A 24,032-nucleotide genomic window follows, 5' to 3' on the forward strand; every position below is an offset into this window, starting at 1 on the left:
TGTCACTTCTGAGATCAGGTTAAAAGGAGACTGTAGTTTCCAGCTTGGGTCTGCTCTGAGGGAAGACAGGTGCTGTGTGTGAGCTGCCCTGTGGAGAGGCCCACGTGACAAGGAACTGATGTCTCTGGCTCACAGCCAGGGAGGACCGAGGCTGCCAGCAGCCAAGTGATGAGCTTAGAAGCAGACCTTCCCCACACAAGCCTCTAGGATTGGGTGAATGAAGCTCCTGTAGCCTGGGAGGGATCCTGAGCAAGAGGCATCTGGCTAACCTGAGACTGGATTGCTGATGCATAGAAATAAGCTGTTGGTTTTGGGTTAAAGCACCCAAGAGAAAGCAAAGGCAGAAAGCCAGTCTTTTGGCTTCTGACACTACCCTCTTCTCTTGAGGTTGGAACTCCAGGGAAATCAAGAGATGACAGAGACCATGGACAGATTGGAATAAAAAATGTAAGGAAAAGAGGACCTTTGTGCTGTTTATCATGTGTCTGAGAGGACATCCCCTCACAGGTTCCTGTATGCCAGTTAGGGGACAATCAGAAGTGTGGCATGTGTCAGCCAAGAGAGAGACAGACAGAACATCCTACAGTCTTCTGGGAGGCAGAGAGAGAGCCCAAAGTTTCCCTAGTGTCCCCAGCAGGGATGATAGTTGATATCCTGGGAGCTGGTCATGGGACTTCTGTGGTAAAGGGGAGGTAACTTGTGGAATGGATGCTGCTTGGAGCCACTTTTGGACCAGCCACTTTCTGCCTTCTTTGGGAGACTGAGAATTTAACAAGGAACTGAGTTAGTGCGTAAAAAGCGATGTTCCAATGCTTGGCAGGTTTAAGGTTATTTAAATCTTTAAAGTCCCTATTCCCTCTACCCCAACACCACCATTGGAAATGGCGACTTTAAAGCAAGTGAGAATATTTTTTACAAGCCTGTAATGATGATCCACTCCACTCACTGCTACCATGTGCCCCAGTGCTTCTACCAGGCCACTGGGGCAAGCAACCCCATGCCTCCTTCTTTCCATTTCTGGTTGCTATCCTGACTCAGATGAAAATGTAAGTGATAAAGCAGAGGGGCAAGCAGCAGCCATAAACAGTGAGAGAGGTGCGGAAAGGGTAGCTGGGGCACAGAAACGGCTAGATATGCCTGCATGCTTGAAGATGGCCTGGTGGAGAGGGAAAAGCCTTTCCTTACTTATCTTTGATGAAATGGCATCTAATTTTCATTGATGCTTTGTGCTTCTGCTCCAAAATCAACTACGCTCAGTGGGCAGCCACCATATGTGCCTCTTTCTTTTTCTGTGGTTACAGTGTCCTCCTCTTCCTTGGACATTTAGCTTGAGTTATAGAGCTGCTGTATATGATTGTACAGATTGTGCCTTGCAAAAATCCAGGTGGTACCATTCTTATTGCATGAGATGATTTGGCAAGTCATCGCTCAGAAATCATTCCACCTCATTACCACTGGATTCTCATTATTCCTATTCATTAACAAATATTTGAAGATCTATTAAGTGCCAGGTGTTGTTCTGGGTGCTGGGGATTTGGCAATAAACAAGATAAATAGAGTCTCTGCCCTTGGTACAAAAAGAGGTGATAAAACCAGGAACATATAAAGGAAGTTTAGGTGTTAAAAAGAAGAGGCTGCATATGCGGGGGTTAGGTACAATGTTTGGGAGATCATTTCTTATGTCTTTCATTAATACATAGGACCATAGTCTATAAACAATCGGTGTTCTGTACTTAACCAATTTTTCTTCTTTTTGAAACTTGAGACAGCAGATAATATGTTGTGTGTATACAATGGATATTTAATACAAGATAAGAGACTTAATTTCTTTTTAGCTCCTGCATTTGTCCTACCAGGGTGAAATGGTATTTTAAAGAATATGAATTGCTCAATACACTGAGTGGGAATAGTTTGAACATTTCATTATTATATAATATTTATAAAATTAAGGATACTTTTATGGGATTGGTACTGGCAGAGGCAGATTTTTATAAATTCAGTACATCCTTGACATTTGTGAGGGATATTTGTCAAGATTAGGAGAGTCCTCAAAATCCCAAACCTCACCAGGGCACATAATTTCCCCATAGAACACAGTGAAATAGAACTGAAATTTTAAATCTCTTTTGGATCCTTAATGGTTTCTCTGTAAGTACAGGGCTGAAAGTAGTTGTAGTGCTATTTTCTGGCTTAGAACTTCCATTTCCTTAGACTTGTTCATTTTCATTACCAGTACTAGTGGTTGGTTTTATTTTAAAAGTCTTTTTAAAAAAATAAGTTAAGGTTAAAAAACACACCATGAAAGTCATCACATTCTTGATGACAGAAAAATATCTGAACATATTAAGATGTTGGTTCATGAGGTTGGCTCACTCTTGGGATAGGGACCCACTGGATACACTAACCTACAGAAGACTTTGGAAAATGATAAATCACTATGGGTCATTAACAATTAGAATAGTCAATTAAAAATACTGATACTGAGAATGTTAAATCCACAGATGTTAAAGGTCTTTGCTATCTAAATTACCAGATCCATAGCAGAAGGGGAAATGCAATTACTTGCTCATCTCTTTATTGTTGCAGCATATGTGAGATCATTTTGACAGAGACAAATGATGTAGAACTTTCCAAGCTAAATATTATATGAGAAGCTGCTCTGGAACACCATAAATTTGACTTTTAGCTTTTTGCCATATATCAGCTACTATGGTTGGTTTCTAATTTGTCACAAATTCATAAATGGCTCTGAATCTGAGTTTCCTTGTCTTTAATGAGGGTTGGTAATTCCAACACCTGAGGGCAGAGGTGAGGGTAAACTTGGTCAGGGTTATGACAGGTCTTCATGCATATAAATCAAGGTGTTGTCATTCAAGCAGGTATCACTGGCTTCACATTCCCAGTTTTGTTCCTTGAACAGAATAAAAACACATGGGAACCGCCAACTAGCTGAAATGGACATTGTGTAAAGAGTTTAACTTACTTCTTTTACAAACCACTGACAAAAGGCAGGACCAATCCATTCTCTTGCATGAATACCACAGTCTATCCAGACAGCTCTTTTGTAAGCTCGTGATCTCCTGCCCAGCTGAAAACAAGAGTATTCACAGTAACCAATGCAGACTTTTGGATTTACCAACCAGCATAGTTTAATAAGGCTTCGTTAGGTAACACATAAAAGAAAGATTTTTCCTATCTATTTCAGGAGTCCAGACTTGTTTATGCAGAAACGATAAAGTTATTGCCCTAATTACAAATCAAAGAACAAAAAAATACACAGAAAAATGGCAATCCCTTAAATAGGTTTGTTTCTCTATTTTAATATAACATGTGACTCTTAAGTAAAAAGCCAAACTTTCCACCTTTCCTACATCCAAGAAATCAGAAATATTCCCAAGGAATCTTTCATAAAGAATGACCTATGTTTTATAGGTGGACAAAGTCAAATTTGATTTCAACAAAATGGAAAAACACAAAACAACTTGAATTGTAGATTCAAGTGACAGATTTTTTTCTTTATAACCCTATTATTATTACTTACAACCTGGTTTCTAACCCAGTAATCAATAGGTGGCTCTTGACATTATATTCGTATGGGATCTAGTTTTCATTTATTCATTAATTCACTCAATGGATGCTCTAGAAAATCCTTTTTAATGTCGGACACTGTACTCAGCACCAGAGATTCAAAGATGAAAGACAGGGTTTATATGCTAGTGGGGAGGGCAGACCTATGAGCATTAATCATGATGTGAACATGCATATGTTACTTTGGAAGTATTGGAGTGTTCTGAAACATGTGAACATGCCTAACTTTTCCTGAAAAATAAAAGAGGGCTTCACAAAAGAGGAGCCTTCTTGAACACTTGAGTACTTGAACAAGACAGGAAGCTTGCCTGGCAGACAAGTTGAAAGAGAATCTGAGCAACTGCTTCTCTGGACCAAGGAAAGAATGGCCAATGGAGCTGGACACACAAAATTCCTGAATAAGCGTGGAGATGGGTGAGAGGGTAGAGGCTGGGGTCTCAAAAGGAAGTTCAATACTGAGGCCTCTATTGTGACAGCCCAGGGAGAATAGATCCAGAGATAAGAGGTTGGTGCAGATCCAAAAGATACTTAGAAGGATGAATGAATGTTCTTGGTGGTAGATTAAAAACAGGTGGTTAAAAATAAAGGAGGTGCTCATGTGTTTAGACTGGGAGCAGAGCGGGAGGTGCTTATGTGACTGTCAAGGTGAGAACATAAAGCAGGCAGTGATACAACTTTTAAAGCTCCAGAGTGTGGACTCCACTGAATAGCAAATTCTGGAATGATTGTTGAAACCATGGGGTGGATATTCACATCGAGAGATGGTCTGTTAGAATGAGAGCACATCTGTGGATAGAAGCCTGGGATTGCTAGGACCTAAGGAAAGGACAGGGGTGAAGATCCAGAGAAAGACAGGGGAGGAGAACCTAGTGGGTATCCTTGGCCATGGCAAGAGAAGGTTTAGAGGAGTGGCGGGGGCGCAAAGGCCAGTGAGTCAGGGTCTGAATAGGAGGCAAGAAAGTAGAGAGTGATGTCTTTTATAAATCTTTTTGAGTGTTCAGCTGAGAAGAGAGAGAGCTGTAGGCCAGTGCCTAGAAGAGTGTACAGAGTCAAGGGCTGGGAATGACTCACACCTTCTTACACATTTATGTAGTTTTACATTGGTTTATCTCAAGTAGCACCAACTCATAAATTATTTTGAAGGCCATTATTTTTTAGGTGCATTAATAACTCTGAGTATTCCAGAGAATACTAACATATTCAATGACTAAGGGAAAATTTTATCTTAAATTATCAGATAATGTTAAATATTAGACACTATGACAGACCATTTCATTTCTTTTTGCCATAGGTCAAAGTTAGAACAAATGTTTAATAAATATTTTAGTTAACAATTTCTTGATTGTACCTTTAAAACGAAGAGAGATCTTCCCTCATATGATTTTCCAATAGAGAACATGTGAATGAGGCCTGAATGAGTAGTGTTCAGATGATGCATCCAATTTTGAATCTAAAAGCAAATAAATAAAGACCATGTCAGACTCCTGTAATTACAGAGCTTTTAGAGAACAAAGGGTAACAAGACAACAATAGGTCTCAGAGCTCAAAGAGCACACATGGAATATAAAATTGAACAAAACCCAATTCTCAACAGTAGTGTTCCCTCTTTAAAGCATACCTTTTACTACCATTTATCATTAATATCTTGATGGCAGAGTTTTACAGAAAATTAGTGTGTTCTGGGTTCCTTTTGAAAATCAAAATTTATTTTCATTTCCCCCCAAGTATTTAAGAGGAAAAAAGAGAAACTGGCTTCAAGAAAACCATCCAAATTACTTGGAAGTATTAATTAAAGTCCAGTATATTGTAATTTGCTAGTGAACAGAAGATGCTGAGAAACAGACATTATTTTTGCATTTAAAGGTATTCTATTGAGCCACACATCGGAGGGCATAGTCTGAATGAATTCCCCAGTGATAGTGATGCATTTGCATCGATCCTCTCACATACACTTATATTTGAGATGGATGAATAAGGCACTTAGAAAGACGGGTGACATTTCTGACTTGAAAGCTCTATGAGGAGCAAGGAAGTCACACAAAAGTGTCCCACTGTTACATGATGTGAAAGAGTCTGTGCTGAAAAAATAGAAAAAATATACTTTCCAAAATCTATCTGTTCTTAGTCTAATGAGTCTATGTGCATATGTGTTTATATGTACAAATCTATAGATATATTTTAAAAATTTGACTTTTTCCTAGTTCATGTTCAAAGCACTTCTTTGTGTGTGCTAAGTTACCTAAAAACTTTTTCTTGTTGTAACATAAAATATGTAGAAATAATTTTGAAGGGAAAGTCATCAAGAGAACCAAAACTTAAGAATATGACGGGATCTCATGAATTCTCTGTCTGGCATTTCTTTATCCAATTCAGAGGAAGCATGGAAAATACAGGTATGCATTCGTTTATTCTGTCCTCAACTATCTATCTGGAGATCTCTATTTGCTTGCCACTAGGGATACACTAGTAAACAAGAAATGGCCTGCTCTCATGGAACTTGCATCTTGTTAGAGAGAAAGCCATTGATCAAATAATCACACATCCATGTGCTATGGTGCATGCAATGTGCTGAGGGTGGAGGGTGGGGAGTGGAGTTCTGATCCAGTCTGGGAGAGGAGAGACAGCTGTCTTCCTGCTTAAGCTGAGACTTGAAAAATGATTAGTTGTGTTGTCCAGGTGAACAGTAAAGGATATGGCAGTGGGAATGAGGTTCCTGTGGTTTTCAGGTAGAATAAACAGCATGTTAAAAAACCCTGAGGTGCCACACATGAAGCTTGTCTTTTGGGAAGTCTCAGATTTGCAGAGGGTGTGGAGTAAGAATAAAAGTTCACTCTGCCCTTCAACCAAATCATTGGTCTCAATGTCTGGCTAGCTCTACATTCCATCAATAAGTGTATCAGGCTTGTAAGTTGAGGTCTTTATAACCATAATTATAACAACATTACTTCACTCTTCCAATGCACTTCCCATTGTCCTCTGTAGGCATTGGGGGGGGGGGAAGGGAGGGTAAAGCAGATGAATTCAAATGATTTTGCTACTTCTTATATAGCAGTTAGTTAAAGGCCTAATGGAAAGAAGGACCAACCTGAGGTGTCCAGGCAATATAAAGAGCTATACATAGTCTACATATAGCCCCTGTCTCTGTCTTAGTGCTTCCTTCCCAATCCTTAGATCTGACAAAAATGAATTTTCAAAAGAGCCATAGAAGCTCCTTTGATTACATACTTCTTCTAAGGAGTGATAAACTTCATAATTATATTCAGAGAGGGATCTTCTATTTCTCTGGGTTTGCAAACTGCTTCCCTTTTCCAGTGCTTTCTGAAGATCTTCTATGAGGATCCTGGATTTGAAATGATAGACACAATGAAAATTAAATGGAGACATTATAAAAAATCAGGTAATATCAAAAGAAAATCATGCATCTATGTAAAGAACGCAACAAAGATAGACATTTCTAAGAATACCAAATGTTGGGAAATGTTCTTTTTTAGGACATAAAAACTATTAAATGGTGTAATAAGTATAAAATGTAAAGTTTTAAGCAGATGCTCCATAATAATAATAACTACCACTGATTGAGAATCTGCAAGAACTGAATGATTGTGTGTGTAAATACAATTGTATTATTATCTCCATTTTACAAGTTGGGAACCTGAACCTCAAAAGGGCAAAGAACTCGCCGGTGTCACGCTGCTAGTGAGTGCAGAACCAGAATTTGAACTTAGAATGTGAACCCAAACTCAAGTCTTTCGACTCCAAGTCCAGTGTGACAGGAGAACTGAAACAAGACGAGCTCTTCCACTCTATCACCACACCCCCCTCTCCTGCTGTTCCTATCCCTTTCATCACTGAGGGACTGTCTCATGTCATCACCCAGCACACCTGAGCCAAGACTCAGGGAGGAAAGGGAAAGGAAGAAACTGAAGAAATACACAGAGTGGGGAAAAAGCGAATTTCACTGCCTGCCAGTCTGAAGAATGCCAAGGGAAGACAAACTCAGCTAGTCAAAGTGGATGCATTTGGAAAGTGAAGGCTGAGGCCAAGGTGGGGGATTCCAGGGTCACTGCAGTGGGTGGAACCAGCTCAGCTGTAGTCATTAGTGTTGATGAGCCATCTGGTCTGGATATAGGCTTGTGTCCCTAATATTCACCCATGTCCTCTAGCTAGAGGTGACTAGCCATGAAGTAACGTGTTCATATGGACTACTTAAAGAAGTAGAAGAGCCCCTCAATGATTTTTCTGGGTCTGGCAGATAGCTAAAAAACTTTGCTTTCATAGTTTATCTTCCAAAAGAACTGTTGTTTAAGTGCTATTAAATGACTTTCAAGGTTGCTCTATCTAAGCCACTTCATAAAGAATTATCTTGAATTACCTGAACAAATGCTTTTTGGTGCAGGAGGAAGTAGATTAACTTAGAGTCATGCTGGGTGTAGGATAGTCCTTGTGATGCGCTCACTCATTTACTATTTTACCACCTTGAACAAATATTTAGGAATTTATCATTGGCTTACTGTTATTTCAATTTTTGACTTTAAAAATGGAAACAGATATTAAGATAAGGTAAGGTGACACAAAGTTGGTAGCTACTTGCAGTGGCTCAAAATGTGAGCAGAGCATTAGGTGTCAGTCTGAACACAATCTGTATTAGTGCTTCCTTTCTTTCCTCAAGGAAAGAAGTTATAGATGAAAATAGGCTTGTATGGATTAAAAAGACCTTAAAATGTTGCCAGTGTAGGTCTTAAGAGCCAAATTAACCTTTATATCCATGTCCAAACTTCCTGTGTTGTGAGAGAACATGGGATGGTCAAAAAAGACGCAAGTTTAATTAGGGCTTAGGTGCTTGGTTATAAACTGTGTACACTTCCCAGTTACTGTAGGCAATTTTTAGATAGGTTTCCCTGCCTAGTACCATGTCTCCATTTCTCCTGGCTACTTTTCTTTATTTCAGGAAACTAGGGAAAAATTGTAAATAGATTTGCCAACGCCAGTGATCTACACAGAAAAGTTCTCAAGGGTATAAAAATTTTCAGAATGTTTCCAAAATGGAGCTGTAGTGTATTGGTTTTGCAGTATTTCCAATGCAGACTGACTTTCTAAACTTATTAAACAAGTGCAGGTAAGCTGTTTCCACTCAAGATAATAGCAGTTCCTCACATGCATCACCAGAACATTTTGAAATTCTGATGCTGAAAGATGTTTGGCAGCTCCTGGCAGAACAGACATTGTCAAAAGGAGGTGAGAATTAGGACACAAAGACAGATACATGTAGAGGGAAGATGAAATGAAGGGACAAAGGAAGACGACGGATCTGTCCCAGGCCTCAAATCAAAGAAAGAGGCCTGGAGCAGACCCTTCCCTCACAGCTCTCCGAAGGGACCAACCCTGACAACACCTGGATTTCAGACTTCTAGCCTCCAGAATCATGAGGTGATACACTTCTGTTTTTTAAGCCAGCTAGTCTGTGGCACTTTGTTACAGCAGCCCTAGCAAACTAATACAGTTCAATAGCTTGGACTGTACTTTAATACAGGCCTGAGAGATCAACCTGAAAATTAAAATAATTGTGATGTGGCAGGTCTAGCCCATTTTCCTCATCAAGTAGTTGATTGGAACCTAGTGGATTGATGAGAAGTCCATGAAATAAAGCCCCAAAATGGTTTTTGTAATTGTTGTATTTTGTTGGATCTTTAGGGCTGATTATTCCTACCCCAATTATATGCACTCCTATGAACTTTCCAAATGATGTCATCACTTAGTACAAAACCACCTCCTCCAAACTTCCAGGGTAGAAGAGGGGACTCTGAATTTGAACTTCCATGACCAATTTTTATAGGTGTTTAATTTATAAAATGAGTCATCTTATCTGTCGTATCATTAAGAGGAATTGATTACCTAGGGGCCAGACACATGGGGTCACATTATCTCTGCTTTAAAGGTGACCATAGTTATACTTTATGTATAGTTGTACAGAGCAAATGATAACCTTTTGAAAATACCCGAGGCTACACTAATAAGTCAATTAAAATGATCTCTACCTACTTGTCCTGTGGAATTTAATGGACTCTTATGTGTTATTATCTTGTGACCAACAAAGGAATAATTCTAAATGATTGCTCTCCATGAGACAACTGGCTTAAAACAGTCATTTTTTTTTTTTACACTCTATTCTCTGTACATACAGTGCGATATTTTATTCTATGTTAGTTCCACATGACCTATATTTAATGGCAGGAAATAGAGACTTGTTAAAATAACTGCTATATTCTTTTCTACTGAATAATAATTAATGAAGCATGTGAGTTGTTACTGAGCACCTATAGATATAATTACCAAGCTCTTTCCTGCCAGGCATTCAGAGAATCAGTTACAACAATGACTAAAATGTGTTCAACATGAACAATAGCTTTGTGCACAGCTGTGACTATCCTGTTGTAGAAGCACAGATAAAATATCTTACTGAAAAGGCAAATCAGCACTTTAATAAGGCTGTGGTTATTTTTCTGGCAGTGTAGTGAATTAATGAGGCTGGACTGAGTGACTTACCTTTTGTTTGGAATCCTAGGATTCTGGTATTGACAAGCATTACCCCATTTTTTTTTTAGCAAGTTTTGGTACTGTCAAAACAAGCACAAAGATCTGTAATGATGCCTGGGACGGGCTTATGGCTCTGGGGGTTAATGGTGAAGGACTGACCAAAGGTGGAACATGACAGTGACATCCCTCCCTGGTGCAAACAAATACCTTCCTGCCATTAGTCAAGGAGATTCCAGAGTGCTATGATGATTGTCTGGTGAGTTAGCCCACTCACCTCCCCCATGGCTACTCCCTGAATCGTGCCATCAGCCATAAATGCTCTTCCCCAGAACTCTTAACATCCAATAGCCAATACTATGTCAAGACATCCTTCCTTTGTGTGTTGTCCTCAGTCACACTACACCTGTTTTAAGTATAAAGATATCCATCCCTGCCTTGATTCTTCCACTTTATCCCATCATTCCTCCCAGACTCTCCTCCTTTCCCCATGGATAAATCCATATTAGACCCCATGGATAAATACTTGAGCTAGTATCTCACTAGGAACTTCAACTTCCCTGTGATCGACTTTTCTGTGGTCCTGTCCAATGAAATCTGAACTCTGTATTAGGGCTACAATCTCTATTCTCTGCAGTAACTACTTTTATTGGTCCCCACCCTAGTCTTTCTACTTTGTATATTAATAACACTGAACTACATCAGTTTCCTGCAAACACACGATGCTGCATCTTCCCTTTGCTTGCATTGTCCCCTCTGCTTGCAAGGTCCTGAGTCTCATCGTTTCTGCAGGAGCTGTTCTGTTTGGCAAAGCTTCCTCTGTCCCTGTCTTCCCACGTACCTTCTAGGCATTGCTGGGCTGCTATCCTTTCCTCCCACAGAAAAAAAAGCTGCCTGTGTTTATATTGATCACTTAATGGTGATGGTGAGATAATGTCAGTGTGGTTCCTCTCTCCTCCCCCATTACATTAATAAACTCAAAGGTAAATATAACTGTTATATTCATGTTGGTTTTCCCAGTTCGATAAACAGTACCTGAAACGTTGTCATTGGCAATCAGTAAATAACCTGAAGACAGCTATCATCCAGTTCAACTTAGTATAGATGAACTAAGCAATGAAAAAAATGCTTACGTGTATGGGATGCTGGCTTCCTGTAAGAAGGCTAACAAGACTTGAGAACCATTTTGGGGAATATGGACATCAGTAACTGTTCCCTCTGAGACGTAGGAGATACTGCTGGGCTGCCACAGGTCCACCTATAGTGCAGGAACCAACCTATAATTCATATACATGTAGGTGGGAAAGATCCATGTCACAGTGTGAAACATGTTATCTTGTCTGCATTCAGTAACATCAAACACATTTGGGAATTAGACTCAATGGTTGCATCATTAGGGTAAAACGCCTATTTGATTTTGAATTTGTTCTCCAAATTATACCCATATAAAATTTGATCATAATTTAAAATAAAGACTAATACATTAAAGCTACAAGATAAAAATGAGATCACAGTTTGAATAATAATGAGAAAAAGAAATATAGAAATTACCCTTTACCCTACTATACAAGCAAACTGTGGTAGTTTGACAATGTTTGGTAACTTTAAATGGAGCATTCTCCAGGCCCCTCCTCCTTCCCCAACACGTGCCTTTCACCAATTCCTACCAGGTCTTCACACGTCAATAGAAACATCTCTTTCTCAGGGAGGGCTTGTCAGGTTGGGTAGGTCTCCTTGTCATAGTTCTTAGACCATCTGTGCTTTCATTGCATGACTTCCTCTTATCAGAATGTAAGCTCCATGAGGACAAAGGATTTGTCCATTTGGTTCCCACTCCTGTCCAAGTGCCTAGAACAGTGCTTTGTGCATATTAGCAACTCAATTGTTATCTGTTTCACACATGTAGATCCCACTCGGTAACTCACTATATGTTTACCACATGTTCAACGTTTTGCAGGAAAGCAGGAGCCATGTCTGTTTGGCTTGCTGTAGCGTCCCTACTGTTTTGTCTAGTTCTCTATACCGGTAAGAGCTCCACAGTTACTGAAAGAATGACTGTATATTTGCAAAAGATACCTCCAAGAAGAGGCTAATATCCAAAAAATATAAAGAACTCATACAACAGAACAATTCAATTTAGAAATGGGCAGATGACCTGAGCAGACATGTTTCCCAAGATGACATACAAATGGCCAACAGATATATGAAAAGATCTTCAACTTCACTAGCTATAAGGGAAATGCCAATCAAAACTGCAATAAAAGACCGCCTCACATCTGTTAGAATGGTTATCAATAAGACAGCAAGGGTTGGGAAGGCTGTGGAGAAAAGGGAACCCTGTACACTGCCTGTGAAAATGGAAATTGTTACAGCTACCATGGAGGTTCCTCAAAAAGTTAAGAATAGATTACCACATGACCTAGCAATCCCTCTCCTGGGTATCAACTTGGAAAAACTTGAAAAAACTTATTCATAAAGATACAGGTACCCCTGTGTTCACTGCAGCATCATTTGCAATAGCTAAGAGGGAAACAACCTTAGTGTCCTTTGGTGGACGATTGGATAAAGAAGGCCTGGTCCATGTATGCGATGGAATACTACTCAGCCACAAAAAGAATGGAATATTGCATTTTATGACGACATGGATGGATCTTGAGAGCATCATGCGAAGTGAAATAAGCCAGGTGGAAAGGACAAGAACCGTATGATGTCACTCCTATGAGGGATATAAAACAAAAAGCAAGGAACAAACAAACTCAGATACAGACGACAGTACAGTAGTTACCAGAGGGCAAGGTGGGTGGAAGACGGGTAAAGAGCAAAGGGGGTCAAATATATGCTCGTGACACCCAATGCAATGTACAGATGACGTACTATAAAATTGTACACCTGAAACTTACATTATTGATCAATGTTACCCCAATAAATGTAATTTTTAAAAAAAGAATGACTGACTGAATTCAGCTGGGAGGGAGGAGAGTGCTACCTTCTGCAAAAGCCTCAAACTGCATTCAGTTAGGTGCAGCTTGTGCAGTCACGTCTGTCTGCTTTGGGACTCCCTCTTCCTGCATTTCCAGTCTTGGTTTGTTGCTAAGTTTTTATCAGATGAGGTTGAGTTTAAGTATCAGTGTCCGCATTCAGTTAGGAACTCTGGAAGACTAAAAATACTTTGTGACTCAAGGGAAAATATACCTTTAGCGGTATAATTTAATCTGGAACAGAGTAGAGAGGCATTTCTTTTGGGGACAAAGAGTCTACCTGTTTTCTTTCAAGCAGCTGACTCCTCCACTAACTTGCAAGGGCAAATCTGACTCAGCTAACATTCTAGTCCAACAATCCCAGGAAAACAGAAGTGTGAGGCTGGAAGGGATGCTGAGAGATCATTTGATCCATCTGTCAGCCCTTGGGCAAGGACACATCTAGGTCTCAATCAAACTGTCCCCAGTAGATGCAATTAAAACACATCTTTTAATCTCCAAAAGAGGAGAGTTGATAACATACTAATTTGATTCAGATCCGCCTTTAACAGGACAGCAGACATTTGTCTTAATCTCTTACATGGCAGCACGGTTTCATTTTTCTCTTGTTCCATTCTTCGGTGAGCAATGGCTAGCTTCTTGCCTTTATGAAATAAAACACGTTGGTATCTTTTACTCTTCTTTATATGTTAGATTTTGTAATCCTTTAATTATCTTTGGGACTTGCCAGATTTTTTTTTTTCTGATTGTGTTGGTTTTTCTTCTTATATCACTAATTAAAAACTTTATTACAGTTGACATTCAATATATTAGTTTCAGGTGTACAACATAGTGATTAGGCATTTATATAACTTATGAAGTGATCACCCCGATAAGCCTAGTACCCATGCAACACCATACATAGTTATTACAATATTATTGACTATATTTCCTATGCTGTACTTTATATCCCTGCGACTGTTTTTTGTAGCTGACAATTTGTACTTCTCAATCCTTTTGCCTTTTCACCCTACTCCCCCTCCCATCTGGCAACCATCATTTTATTCTACAGACATCTTTCTAAAATTAAGGTTTGTTGTCACCCCTTAACGCCAGTGGAGATGAGGAAACTGCCGTATTCATAGGATAGAGAGCCATGGGAAGCTAAAATAATATAAATAACCACTCTGGAGGTGAGTCTGTGAGTGTTATTTTTTGGAGTCCATGCTAAAACAAGAACCCTCATCGCACAGAATAGCTTCCCCCTATGCAAGTTCCATGGAAGGAACCTACCCTACAGCAAGGCCTGGAGAAGGCCTCCTGCGAAACTAACCTATCCTCAGAAAGCGGTTGGTCTAAAGGAAACCAACAAAAAAGAATTTGCAAAATCGGGAATTGGATTTTGTGGTATGAGGAAAGTAAATGAAAATGAACTATCACCTTTTCTCCAGTAATATTTCGGGCAAAGTCTGCTTGGATAAGTAACATTCATATTTCAGCCTGGGTGGCAGGCACATACATATATCTTGGTACAGGGGACAGTAATAATCATGTGAGATTGGTAAAGTGCCACCCGCCTTAACATATTTCTAATCTTTTCAGTAACACCATAAGACAGGAGTTAATTATAGATTTATGAATGAGAAGACTCAGGTTTATGAAGGTCAAGTCTCTCTTCTGTGGATGATCAGCTATGAAATGGTGACACATGGTTTGCCTAACTCAGGTGCTCATAATTTACTGACTGGGTAAGTATCAAGATCTTCAGAGAATATCCCAGAAAACCAAACAACTTTCAACTTCCTGACTTAGGGTTTGAGGGGTTCTAGTTGCTGGGTCTCATACCCTGGTCTCTCCTGTCAGGAGTTATTTGCCCTATAAATTAATATGCAGATATTTAAAAGTTCCCATCAGTCCACTGTGGGCAGGTTACCATCAGTCATTTTCATATGGCCTGATCACATCTAGATGAAGAGATAAATGGTATCTGAGCTGCAGAGCTGGGTGACCCTGGATTATGATGGCAACAAAGTATCACCAACCTTGTCTGGATGGTCTAAGGCTGTTTGCCACAATTGCAGGTCTCTGTTGCAAACAACCATCTGAATCCAAGGAAAGGACGCTCCTTTGCGGAAACTTCTGGCCTTGGAACCAGGTGGTTGCTCTTATGATTACCTGTCACATATAGTCAGGTCTATGGGGGCAGTTCAGTGTAAAGATCAAGAGTATGGATTTTGGAATCCAACGACCATGAGCTGGAATGAATGCTAGCTCTGGCAGCATTGGCTGTGTGACTTTGGGGCAGGTTTTAAGGTTTCTGAGCCTCAGTTTCCTCATCTGTCCTGGGAAGATCATTTAAAAACCTACCTACCAGGATTTTCTGTAGGGTTAACTGGAATAGTCAAAGTAAAACACATAGCAGAGAGTCTGCCACACAGTGAAAGCTAAACAAATATTAGCTATCTGTTATTGTTTTTGGAAAGCATAAAAAAAGAAAAGCTGGAAGCAGTAAAGAAAAAGTTATAGTTTGTATGTTTCTAATTAAGATGAAGAGTACAGTGAAAATCCCCTTGTTCAGAGATTAAAACCTATAGATGGCTTTAAGGATGGTGGGGAAGCAATAAATAAACCACGAGTATGAACCATGCTGCACTGTGTTCTAGCACAAAGGCACAGAGCTGGGTTTGAAGCCACTCTGATGTAGAGGTTAATTCCCTGGACTATGAAGCCTGAATCCCTAGGATTAAATTTAGGTTCCCCCAAACACATCTGTGTGATGTAGGGGAAATTCCTTAACCTCTCTGGGCCTCACTGTCTCCATCTGTAAAATGAAGACGATAATTAAACTTCTTGGATAATTAGTATTTGATAATGTGATTAATATTGTGGTGGTGGTATTATTATTGGACTGCTGTAAGAACATGAATTCTAGAACCAAACAGGCCGAGTTTGAATCCCAGCTCTGCCACTTATTAGCTCTATGACTTTGGGCAACTTTAGTTCTCAGTTTCCTCATTTATAAAATGGGGTTATGAATAGCACATTTTTCATAGACCTGTTAGACTTGAATTAATACATATAAATATTGTCACATTAATATTTGTTTTCCCCATTATCTCCGTGAGAGTAGAAACTGGAATTGTTTTACCCCCTCATCACTGTACCCCGGTTCTTGGAACCGTGCATGGCACATTATAGGAACTAAATACTTTGTAGATGGAATAAATGAAACCACACATTTATCTCTTTCCTTAAACATCTATTCTCTCCACAACCGCTCCAGAGCATTTCTAGGTTCCTAATTCTAGTTCCTCTTACCAAGAAATAGAAAATTTTGTCCACTCACCCCACTTCTCAACTCACAAGTACTTAGTTTTGAATTTTAACTACATTTAAGTGCGATCTTAGACATGCTACTCCTCAGGTCACAGTACTACTTCAGCTACACAGTTAAAGAAATATTTATTTCTCACTGTCTTATTTGTCCTTGCTCTACTTCTTATGACTTGTCAACATTTCAAATTATCAGTGGGCTGCTGGAAGGAAAACTTGGCCAGAGAATATGGTCTCCTATAAACCAAAGGCATTTGGTAGGCTATTAAATTCCTGGGGCCAATTTTACCTAGCCTTTTGTCTCTTTCCAAGCCCAGGAGCATTGTGTAAGTTATCACTCCCCTAGAGCACAGCCCCAATAAATCCAGCAAAAGGCCTCAGAAATTTAGGCAATTAAATTTCTTGTTTTGCCATGAAAGATGAAAACAACTGATCAGGGATTAAAATAATAAAAAATGAGTGAAGGCCTCATATTGGAATAAAATTAAATCAGTCTAAAAGAAAGCATTGCTTATAAATTTTAATATAGCAATTAATAGTCATCAGAAAACATTATTTCTACAACATGAGGCAAAGATGGGAACCCTGGAAAAGCTTAGTTTTGGTGCCCAAGTTTTTTCTCAAGTCCTCTTTGAGACTGATTGTAATAATTAGCCAGTCTCATTGATCAAAACAAAGCATACATATTGGAAAAGGGAAAGACTCTTAACATTTCCCTAAGCTGTTAATTGGTACATTCATCAATTTGGAAAGGTGGGTGAAGCCTATCAGTCAGAGACTCAGAACATAAGGGTAGTCAAGAAAAGTTTGGCTTATTGGATCAGTGCAACAAGGGGCAATCTCAGTACAAGGGTATTAGAAAGAACCTATGGGATTTGGGTTCATGTTAGGTGATTTTGTGAAGGGATTAAGGAAGTGGGATTTTTTTTTCTGGATTGAATGCTATTCAAAAGAGGGGTAATTCTATCATTGGCTAGCTTAATAATTTTATCTAGAAAGTGGGGGAAATAATGTGGGCCTAAAGCTGTAATTGATAAAGAAGTCATAGTCGCTTATACCAGCTAAAAGGGATGTTCAGTCATGCTTCTGGTTTGGACAGTATTCTTTTTCGGTCTGTGTTTAGTCATGATTGCTGTGGTCTTGTGGGTTTTTTTGTTTTTTTTTGTTTTTTTTTAATCTTGTTTCATGATGGGCACAGAGTGATCTTCTCTGAAGGAAGTTGGTGTTCTGTGAAATGGTTTATATTCACCAGGAGAACACCAAGTCTAGCTGTTAGTGTCAGTCAGGTCTGGGTGGCCAGGAGCTGCTTTTCCCCTTTTTAGGATAATCACTGTTCTACCTAGGTCATGTGATAGCTGATGGTATGCTGAATGAGGGCTGGGGACTCTCAGCATTATCAGGCCAGGGTGACTCGGAGGTGATATGGGGACTAGGGAGTCTGGGGTAACGGGAAGAGGAATGTAGAGCTGTGCGGCCATTGCCTTTGACAGCCTGAATCTGTAGCACCTACGTACCACCACCTTTTCCATTTGAATACTTCCTTAATTCCTGCCTCTCGGTGAACACCTGAGGCTTATAAATACTAAGGAAAGGTTCCTGATTCCTGTGCCAGAGGTGCTAAGATTTAGCAGCTGTGCAGAAAATTTATTAGATTAGAGAAGTAACATTTCACTATATTTTGCTAGCTTAAATATATTTCTGTACCTGAGAATCGAGTTAACATTTTTGGCCTTTAGCTTTGCAGAATGGATAGAAATAATCATAAAGCACCTGGTACATCACCTGGTATATTTGAAGGCAAGAGTCCCTGAGCTGCATCCGATAAAGTACTAGAGATTTCCCTCCACCCTCTTTTGACGATTTATGATTTTAACATTGATGACTTCTCCATGATATTTGCTAATTCAGAAGTATTCCATTTGGTGTTTTAACAACAGTGTGATGGTGCATTTACATTTTAAAATTCTGGCTCTTTTCTGAGGTTTAATGCTCAATGAAAAACACTTCAGATTCTGTTATGCATTTCCTTTTCAGAAGCTGGTTCAAGAACTCTACTACATATTTTCCAAAGAAATCAAACAAAACATCTTTGGTTTAGTGAAAAAAATTCCCAACTTAGGACCAGAAAGAAGCCATTTTTTAAAATATCCTATCTAAATTTTGATATGTCACATTTCAGAGCCTTACTTTTCTTAATTGCAAATAAAGTAGTTAAACTACATGATTTCCAAGTACCCCTTAAGTTATAATTCTGCCAATGTGCCTTTCTGAGTATAAAAGCTTACATTTCCCTAGGAAAATCTTTCTCAAATTTACTCATATTTTCTTCTTACCCTGAAAATCAGAAAAAATACCCTTTCAACAATTTAGCACTAGAATCAGCTTTTGTGGATTTATAGATCAATACTGAAAATAATACAAAAGCAAGAAAATGACTCAATTTTTTAAAAAGTTATTTTCAACCTCTTTGCTGAAAGCATTTTTCCAAAGCAGCTAAGAAGCTGAAATGGAAATCAGCACATTATTTTCTTCTACATCACTTGCCGCCTGATGGTGAAGACCAGCGAGGGATCCTCAAAATGGAAGGCTGGATGATGGAGCAACTGGATCATCAACCTTTGAACAATCGGGAGGATTTGGGGATTGTAAGAACAGGCTGATTTCCAAAAGACAAAGCTATGGTAATAACTCCACATCCCTTCACTGCTCACGGGGCTCCTACTGAGACTCAGCCATTGAGCTACAGGCTGAGGACAACGGTGGGCAGGTCCCAGCTCTGCTCTCAAGGACTAAGCAGACATCACACCCTTCGTTTAGAAAGAGAAGACACACGAGGACTGTTGTATTACATTTTTGGGAGGTAGTTTGGGGCACCTTCCTGGGAGAGGTGTTGCCTGGGCACAATACTGAACGATTAGTAGGTGGCCTGGCAAAGGTGCAGGCAAGTGGAGTAAGAGGCATCATCCAGAGGCTCCCACACAAGGTGGGTAGGATCAGGGATAGAAGAGAGGAGAGAGAATGACAATGTTGATGTTTACCTGAGCCTGGTGATCCTGGAACACGATGAAGGTTACACTGACCCTCTGTGTTCTAGAAATGGCTTACTGCAAGGAACCACCCTCCCTATAATGACTTAAGAAAGACTCATGGATTTCACCCTTGGTTATCTATAAGCCCATACATAGTTCTTTAGACTCCCATTCTTTGTCTCATAAATAATTAGCTGAACTCTGTCTCCATTGAACAACTTGGACAAAATACCTGTCACCTGTCACCTTGACTAGGTGTTAGTTAAGGGGCCTGGAAGAAAGAGAGAAGCTTAACTTTTACCCATCCTCGGCCTGAGACGAAATACAGCTCCTCCTGAGCATCAACTGACCTCATGGTGAACATTCGCTGATCCACTGTCTGATGGAGCCACCTCCACCTGTCCATCCCGTTTCCCTATACCTGCTTGTCTCTAGCCTTGTTCCCTTTTCTCTGTGAAAGAAAGCTCCTTTGAGACTTCCAGATCTTAAATTGGCCTGCTCCCCCTAATGCAGTAGTCTCTCTTCTTCTGCACTTGCAATAATTCTTTGGAATAAAGTCTCTGCTTACTTAGATTTGTTTTTTATTTGATGGTACTATACAAAAGCATGCTCATGGTCTATTTGGAGAATAAAAGTACAAAAGACGTCCTTTTAACCAACTTCCATGTAATGAATCCTGATTTAACTCATAATGATCTTCTGTATTGACAGGACTCCTGTTATAAGATGCGGAATAAAGATATTGCCATTCCACACACACCCCCACACCCCACCCCAGCACCATCACCTCCAAAACAACAAGGAGAACTTGGAAAGAGAAACAGCAACTTTATCTTTGATGAAACCAGCTGTATATCTGAACAATAAAATATAAAGGTTGAAAGCAAATAGAGAAATGGTAAATGACTTAACTGATCAGAAAAACTTCAGATTTAACCAGCTAGGGATGAGGTATGGGATATCAATGAAAAACAAGTTCATGCGCTCCACAGAAGCCTGGACAGGCTCAGGGGTTGGTACTACTGTGGAGCATGGAAGGTGGGAATGAAGGATGGTGACAAGAAAGCAAAGAGAACTTATTCAGATTTTCATAAGGACTCTAAGTTCTCAATGCACCACCACCATTCTCAGGTAACGGGTCTTCCCATATCCCCAGGAAAATGTTTTCTGGAGACAGTGAAACAGTGGGGCTTTGAAGTGATGATACAGAGTATAGAAGAGGCTGGAGTACTATGTTGGATGGAAAACAGGTAGATTATGTGAAAATCTACACACCATCTGGCTGCTTTAAAAAGATATGATCCTGGTAAATTGAACATTAATATAAGTACTATTAATCTGAATGCATCCAAAAAATATATGGAAAAAATGGACAATATCATAAGAATTGGAAATTATAAATCCTCAATTGTATCTCAGTAACTGAAAGATCAGACTTCCTTCCCAACCATGCATAGAATTTTTTTGAAAATTGACTCAATATCAGGCTACAAAACAAGTTTCAACAAATGTCAGAAAATAGATGTCAAACAAATGTTCTTTGATTACAGTGTAACTAAAGTTAGAAATCAGTGACAGATCCTATCCACATTTAGAAATTTAAAAACACACTTTAAATAACTTGTGGGATAAAGACACAGGTGAAATTAGAACCAAATCAAAGCTAAGTACATTTCTAAGAGAAATTTATGACCTTAAACACTCATGTTACAAAAGAATAAAGATGAAAAATGGATGAGTCATATGTCTAAATCAAGAAGTTAGAAAAAGAACAACGGTATAAACTTCAAAAATCTAGGGAATGACATAGCTAAGAGGATAAATTGAAATGAAAAACAAAGGTAATAGGATCTACAAAACACAAAAGTTGGTCTTCAAAATATTTAAAATAGAAAAATTGTTAGCAAATCTGCTTAAGAACAAAGGCATGAAAACTCCACCAATATTAACAATGAGAATGATGTCAACTCAGATTTATCAAAGCAACAAAATATAATTTACCAAAATATAACTTACCAAAATATAACTTAAAATTAGCTTAAGAATAAATGAAAACCTGAATAGACTTATTAACAAAATTGAACTAGCAGTTAAAAATTTATATTCATCCCAAACCCTGCATGCCCCAAACCATATAAAACAAGACAAAAAACAGTAGTCTCAGGGGAGCTCTAATGTATATGCAATATTCAATATTATCCCAATCTTATTTTAACTCTTCCAGAGTTTACAGAAAGACATGCTTCTAAAATCATTTCACAAGGTTAGTATAAGAAAAACCAGGCAAGGATAGCATGAGGAAAATAATTATAAGCCGGTCTTACTCATGAACACAGGTGCCAATCTTAAAAATGTATATTAGCAAACTAAATATAAAAAATACTAAAATCAAGACTGAATGCAGTTGCAGTTTAACATCAAAAAACTATTAATGTGCCCCGGCTGGTATAGCTTAGTGTTTAGAGCGTTGGCCTGTACACTGAAGGGCCATGGGTTCAATTTCTGGTCAAGGGCATGTACCTGGGTTGCAGGTACAATTCCTGACCCCAGCCTGGGAGAGTGTGGGAAGGTAACTAATCGAGGTCCCTCTGCCTGTCTCTCCTTCTCCCCTCCTAGTCTCTCAAAAATCAATGGAACAAATATCCTGCCACCCTCCCCCCCAAAAAAATTAAATGTATTTCATCATATTGATAGTAATGTATTAAAGAAAAAACCATATGATCATATCAAAACATGTTAGACAACTATTTTCTATTTCTATGTCCATGTGTATTATTTGGCAAGAAATCTTTATACTACAACTTCTTGAACTTTAGAGGGCATCAGACTCATCTGGATATCTTGACAAAATGAAGATTCTTGGGACCTACTGCCAGATATCCTGATTTCAAAGGTCCCGGTTTGGTGCGAGGGAATCTGCCTTTTTAAAAAGTCCACTAGGCAATTCTGAAGTACAGTCGTCCTTCAAGTATCCATGAAGGATGTGTTCCAGGATGCCCACGAATACCAAAACCCACAGATGCTCAAATCCTTTACATAAAATGGCATAGAACAATGCATACAGTCAGCTCTCTGCAACCTCAAATTTCCAACTGTGGATTGAAATACTGTTTTTGATCCTTCGTTGGTTAAATCCATAGACACAAAACCTGTCTATACAGAGGGCCAACTGACTGTAGTTGGTCTGAGGACCATGCTTTATGAAAGTTGTCTGCATTTAGGCAGTATTTTTTTGAGTAGTCATTAATGACACCACCAAATTTAACTATAGTTTAAAAAAAAAATTGATTTGAGAGAGGAAGGCAGATAAATAGAGAAAGGGGGAGGGGGGAGAGAGAGAAACATTGAATGGCTGCTTCCTGCACACCCCCTTCTGGGGATTGAGCCAGAAACCTGGGCATCTGCCCTGACTGGGAATCGAACTGGCGACCTCTTGGTGCATGGGATGCTGCTCAACCAACTGAGCCACACTGGCCAGGGCTTAACTAGAGTTTTAAGACACTGAAAGTTTCCCTGCTTACTTTGTACAGCACTTAATCACCTGATCATTTTCAGTGACTTTTGGAGAAAGGTCAAGTCTTGTTACAGTTTTAGAGGAGAAGTCATTTATTTGGCTGCAGAAAAGAATTTGCATAGAGGTGCTGATGTAGAGCTTAGGAACCAAATCAATTCCTAATTTGTCCTGAGTCAAATCTACACATTATATGCATTTTCAGAAAATGTTCAAATGCAGATACACTATGTTCTGATAGAATGTACACTGCTGTAATTCAAAGTAGCTTCAACAAGATTGGTACTTGTCTTAGTCTGTTCAGGCTGCTGTAAAGGAATACCAACAGTAATTTGTTTCTCACAGTTCTGGAGGCTGGGAAGTCTAAGATCAAGGTGCTGGCAGATTCAGTATCTTGTGAGAGCTCTCTTCCTGGTTCATAAGGCCATCTTCTTGCTGTGTTCTCACATGGTGATGGGACAAGGAAGCTCTCTGGGGTCTCTTTTATAAGGTCTCTAATCCCACGCATGAGGGCCCCACCCTCATAACCTAACCATCTTCCCAAGGCCCCGTCACAGTGGGGATTAGGTTTCAACATGAAATTTTTTGGAGGGGACACAAACATTCATTCTATAGTAGTAATACCAGGTAGTGTCAAAATTCTGAATTTCCATTGGTTCATACATGATTTTCCCAGTGCACTGCCAGGTTACAGGAGCTGGATACAGCATACTAGAGCCCAGGGAGGCACAGAGGAATACATGACCACTCATGATTCCATTCACCCCATATCCTCACTGTTATCTCAGCTAGGCTGCTGCTGTGTCTTGGAAGAAACCTTTGCTTGGCTTCCCCTCATCCCTCTGAAAGTTGTCCTTGGCACTACAACGCTCATTGGCCTCAACCCTCCCATCACCCTTTCCCATCAAGCTGCTGTTATTTACTGCAATAAATACTCATATTTACCATACCTGTATTAACTTTCATATTTATTCATTAGGAATTTAATATACTTTTAAAATTATGCTAGTATTTTATTAGTTTTTTGTTAATATTCTGCTTATAAAGCTGAATAGGTTTGAGTGGTCACAAATCCAGTTTTTC

General features: G+C 39.3%; 1 protein-coding gene across 1 annotated transcript in view; it reads right to left on the reverse strand.

Annotated features, from left to right (window-relative positions):
* The window catches only part of CPA6 (carboxypeptidase A6), a 201,550-nt gene that overhangs the window by 53,850 nt on the left and 123,668 nt on the right, over positions 1 to 24,032 (reverse strand). The window contains exons 3-6 of the mRNA XM_016206444.2: positions 11,253 to 11,377; positions 6,814 to 6,928; positions 4,937 to 5,038; positions 2,984 to 3,088 (exon numbers count right to left, since the gene is read on the reverse strand). Of these exons, the coding sequence (XP_016061930.2) occupies positions 2,984 to 3,088; positions 4,937 to 5,038; positions 6,814 to 6,928; positions 11,253 to 11,377 (447 nt within the window). The remainder of the gene's footprint in view (positions 1 to 2,983; positions 3,089 to 4,936; positions 5,039 to 6,813; positions 6,929 to 11,252; positions 11,378 to 24,032) is intronic.

Source organism: Miniopterus natalensis, chromosome 16 (assembly GCF_054644295.1).
Source record: "Miniopterus natalensis isolate mMinNat1 chromosome 16, mMinNat1.hap1, whole genome shotgun sequence".
NCBI classification, from domain to species: Eukaryota; Metazoa; Chordata; class Mammalia; order Chiroptera; family Miniopteridae; genus Miniopterus; species Miniopterus natalensis.